The 4,899-nt window shown below is 41.7% G+C and overlaps 2 protein-coding genes across 2 annotated transcripts in view; both read right to left on the bottom strand.

Moving 5' to 3' along the window:
* Window positions 1-2,898: 2,898 nt before the first annotated feature.
* LOC109299723 (trace amine-associated receptor 1-like) lies at window positions 2,899-4,876 on the bottom strand. Its single transcript, XM_019520237.1, has one exon. The coding sequence runs from the start codon at window positions 4,606-4,608 to the stop codon at window positions 3,556-3,558; it is 1,053 nt and encodes a 350-aa protein (XP_019375782.1). The 5' UTR covers window positions 4,609-4,876; the 3' UTR covers window positions 2,899-3,555.
* LOC109299683 (trace amine-associated receptor 1-like) overlaps window positions 4,650-4,899 on the bottom strand; it is a 32,767-nt gene continuing 32,517 nt past the window's right edge. Inside the window, exon 3 of the mRNA XM_019520206.1 lies at window positions 4,650-4,685. Coding sequence (XP_019375751.1) covers window positions 4,650-4,685 — 36 coding nt within the window. The remainder of the gene's footprint in view (window positions 4,686-4,899) is intronic.

The following is a 4,899-nucleotide window of genomic DNA, read 5'->3' as shown; positions in this document are numbered from 1 at the left end:
CTTCTCAGGTCCCTTCTGCCCCTAGAAACTATGAAACTATGATTGGGTTGGGGCTACAGGTAGATGTGGAGGCCACATAGGGGTGCCTGATAGGTACTTTGTCACAGTAGCCTAGCCTAGGATCAGGGACCTTTGGCTTAACTTAGTAAGCACTGGCCCTTAGCTTAGTGAGTTAGGGATTAGTGAGTTAGGCCAAGATTGGGAGGGTCAAGACCACAGGGAATGAAAGCCTCCCAGCCTGGGGTCAGGGACCCAAAGGGCTGAGGGCTGGTCTGGTGCACAAGAGTGCAGGACAGGGCCAGGGGTCTGGAGCATAAGACAGGATCAGCAGCCCAGACCACATGAGCGAGAGACAGGGCTGGGTCTCAGGAGACAGGGATGGCAGCAGTGAACCTGGGCTGAGGAATGCAGCCAGAATAAAATGGCCAAGGCTGGGAAGGCTGAGGCCCAGCCAAAAGTTTGAGGCCAGGGGACCAATCTGTGTTTGGGCCAGGGTGCCCCCTTTGAATGAATATGAAGTAACAACTTCATGAACATGACTACAGGGGAGGACAGAGGCCATAAATATAACCCATAAAGCAACTGGTACCCTGAGGCACTGGAGGACCATAATTTAGTAGCTAAGGGGCCAGACTGAGGCCAGCTTATTATGGGAAGTACCAGATAGCTAACGTGAACCACAGCTCACTCTGGGATCCTGGAGCAGCCTCCCTAAACATCTTTAAAGTTCCATCAAAGCATGGTAGGTGAGATAAAAAGGGAGGGTACCCAGAGGAGCTGCTGCCCCTGGGGCCTGGTTCTGCTACACCACTAGAACCAGTACAACTGAACTCAAAGCACTACAACAGTCAGGCACAGTGAGCACAGTGTCTCTTTGGTAAACCATGGGGTAAAAGACAACAGTCTACCTGCAGGTATTAACTATAAGAAGGAATGAAGAAGTCTTAGTCAAATAGTAAAATGGATTTACAGATGCCAGTTATGAACTCAGAAAGCTGACTTCTACTCAGTCATAATATTTAAACCAACCATAATTTATATTAATACATTAATAAAAATAATCTTGCTATCTAACCAGTCTCTTGGTTGGTGGTATTCTCAAGGCTTCATGTTGGTCTCAAAGAAGGATTCACAGGATAACCAGGTAATGGTGACTTTATGGTCCATTTTCGAGAACATGATATGAAAGAAACTTTGGTACTGGGTAATTGGCAGTAGAAAATGCTCTGCTGCTAACTGCCTCCAGAGCTTTTATGTTTTGTAAAAAGCTCCACTGATGCCTTACAACTTTTCTAGATGTCTCCCACAGGTCATATCATGGTGCTTACTGTATGATCATTCAAAAGAATACGGTGACATGAGACCCTTCCCTTCCTGCATTAAGTACATACTATACAGGTATGGGGGAGCAGAAGAAGGGAATGACAGAGAAGGAACAAAGAAGGAAAAGGAAAAGATTCTTAATTATTTAATTATCAGTTAATTTACCAGAGTGTTATCTGATTGTTACTTCCTAGTATGAAGCATAAGCATCATTGGCGATTAAAAATGTCAATAGCATATTTGGCCAACTATAATGTATATTTCAGCCATCGTTTATTTTTAGTTAGCTTGGAAGAATACAGATTTACAAAATGGCAATGAAACAACAATATATTAAAAGAAGCAATAGGGGATATTGGTATTTTGGTCTATTGAAATGTAGCATTATTTTCATTTCCCAGTGAAACACTAACAGCTAATTTTTATTCTCTTTTTGCTAATTATTGTACAAAAACAGACAAGATCTGACAAATGGCACATGCATTTTTCCCATCCAAAAGGAAGCAGGATCCAATCCTTTATACATTTATACCTAGCAGAGCTCTTCCTACAACATATAGTTCATTGACACCTCTCCATTACTTCCCCCAGTAGCAAGTACAACTGATGATACTATTTGCAGGATCAAACCAAAGGTTTATTCTATTACAGTTTGATAGAACATTAATTTTAACATAACAATGTCATACTGTAAAAGCTAACAAAATATTTTGATTGACAAATGTTTTATGCCACATACAGGCATTAGTTTCTACCAGGAGAATCATAGCTCTCATGAGATAAACCATAAGCATAAAGTCATTCACAGATTTTTTCCCAGAACAAACATGGTGGTTCCAGGAGAAAAATAACCCATCCTCAGTCCAGTAGATGTCACTCCTAGGAAAGCTTCTCCTAGCAGGATGAATATCTGTACACTTTCCTGTTGCTTCAGTCCTTCAGGGGACCAAAAGGAGTTCAGTGGTAGTGAAAAGCTTCCTCTGTCTTCCCAAGGTTTGGAAAAAATCAAGCAGTGGAAAAACGCTCCCCATGCCTTCCTGAGACCAGGAGCCAAGCAGAGGAGCAACTGTTCTTTGCTTCCCATCCTCTCCTCAAGCTGGGGTCCCTGAAGTGAGGGGTGGGTGGGGAGCGTTGGTCCCACTGCTCCTGTCCCCTCAGGAACTGGGGACTGGAGCAGCAGCTGCTTTCCACACTTTCCCCATACTGGGATCACCCAGTCTTTGGCAGGTACAAGCAGAAGGAGAGAGGGAGAGGTTTCACACTGAACAACTCTCCCAGAAACATTTTTAGGGCTAGTCCCTTGCTGTTTGATGTTCCTTCTGAATTTGTTGCATGAAAGGGTCACTTACTGTTTTGGTACTTTTTGACATGCAAACTTAAATGCTAACCTTATTAAATGTAAATAAGCATTGAAAGAGGAATTGCTTTAAAACAGACCCCCTCATTCTTTAGGTCATGGGTTTTCAACCTTTTTGGATCAGCATACCGCTGGCGGCTGGACACAGAGCAGTGTACCCCGATGGCCAAATGTGGAGCAGGGTGTGGGGGCCAGGGGATGGTGCACGACCAAATGCAGAGCAGCAGCAGCCACCATGTGCAAGCTTTTCCTATTTTCTGTGTCTGGCCGGGCAGGCGGCACCTGCATGGTAGCATAGGATGATGTGTGGTAGCGCTCCATTCCTGCCCACCTGCATGTACACCCTTTGGCCTTCTCAAGTACCCCTGGGGATACACATACCCCTGGTTGACAACTCCTGTTTTAGGTTATCACTTCAAATCCATTTGTAGATCCAACAGGAAACCCATTTTGCACATTCCTTAGAGGGCAGAAGATTCATACAGATATTAAAATGTATTTGTATCAGTTAAACAAATAAATATTTTATTTATTTGTTTCTCTTGTTCCACTTTTTCTTGCATCAGAATGATATACTTCCACATACACTGATATAAGGTTCTTTTACATTGCAAACTTTGTCTAAAGTGTATAGTATAAAGCTCAGCACACTGTAAATATTAAACCAGTCTTTCATGAATATAACAAAAGAACCAAGGTTCATTTGGTGCAGTTCCAGGCAGTACTGGGACAAAGGTTTAAGGTACTATGGTTAGCTGCCTGAACAGATTTGACAAGTGGGTAAGCAAGCATCTGTCAACTCCTTCACCGTTAGCTCTTGCTTTCATAAATACAATCTCCAAACAAAAGAGAATGGTCCAACAGTTCTAAGTGCATTACTCTAAAAATAATTGAGTTCTGGAAGAGTCCTGTTGAAAAATTTTACCCAGTAAAATCATTTTTAGTGCCCTGCGAAACCACGTGTAAAAAAAGGCATAAACTATTGGGTTAAATGTAGAATTCAAGTAACCAAACCAAACTAATGCATCTATGAGTACAGGAGGTGTGACATAATTCATAAAGGGATCGGTGGCAGTACAGAAAAAAAATGGAGTCCAACATAAAAGAAAAACTCCCATCACTATGCCTAAGGTCTTTGCAGCTTTTCTTTCTCTGCTTCGTGAAATGTGGTGCTTCATTTCAAGTCGGATCTGAGTTTGGCTACTTGCATCTTTAATAGATCTTGCCTGCCTCTTTGCTATGGCATATATTTTCCCATAGACACATAACATAACAAATCCAGGGATGTAGAAGGAAAACATGGAGGCTATCACACCTGATGTTTCACTAAAAAAGACAAAGCAGCCTCCTACGCAATGGATGTGATTATAGAAAATCTCTTCGGCTCCTCTTACGTTTAGTTCCAGAAAGATCATAACAAAGGCAAAAATAGCAGGGATGGTCCAACTAATGAAGATCATGACCAGTATGATGAAAGTATTTATCTTCGATTTGTATCTCAGTGGGTCACACACAGCATAGTAGCGATCAACAGAAATGAAGGAGAGATGGAAAATGGAGGCTGTACTCAACATGATATCAGTGCTAGTATGGATTTTGCAGAAGAGTTCTCCAAAGTACCAGCAGTGTTCAACAGAGCGCACCATACTGTAAGGCATGATGAAACATCCCAACAAGAAATCAACAGCGGCCATGGAAAGGATCAGGAAATTCGTAGGTGTATGGAGCTGCTTAAAGTGTGATATTGAGATGATAACAGTCAGGTTTCCAGCTACAGTGGCAAGAATGATGCACACCATGAGGATATACATGGAAATTCGAATGCTGTTTGACCAGCTGCTCTTTATGCAAGAGCCATTTACAGATTCACAGCAAAACTGCATCCTTCCTGAGAGCTCAGACCCACTTAAGTACACAGGATATTGCATGGGCACCTTCTGTCCTAAAGCTGAAATACATTTAGAGTTGTTTATGCTTTCCTCTGCTGTGCATCCAGCCAGGGTAACTACAGAGAGAAAAGAAAGGAAAAAATAAAGAGAAAATCATCTATTGGATCATTTATGAGATTAATTATTCTTAGTTCCTTAAATTGTTGGAAAGGATTAAATAGAAATATACTTTTATAATTAGACTCTTGAACTAAGAACCTTCTTTGTTTATATCATGTCCTACCTATTTCAACATCATAAAAGTCCTTGCTTATCCTTATCTCTTTATTA

This window comes from Gavialis gangeticus, unplaced genomic scaffold (assembly GCF_001723915.1).
Source record: "Gavialis gangeticus isolate Ggan-Ray unplaced genomic scaffold, GavGan_comp1, whole genome shotgun sequence".
In the NCBI taxonomy this organism is placed as follows: domain Eukaryota; kingdom Metazoa; phylum Chordata; order Crocodylia; family Gavialidae; genus Gavialis; species Gavialis gangeticus.
The sequence above is the reverse complement of the archived record's forward strand: the minus strand, read 5'-3'. Positions and strand labels throughout refer to the sequence as shown.

Coding starts and splice junctions, on each gene's coding strand:
- LOC109299723 (XM_019520237.1), bottom strand. CDS start 4,608: ATGCAATATCCTGTGTACTTAAGTGGGTCTGAGCTCTCAGGAAGGATG.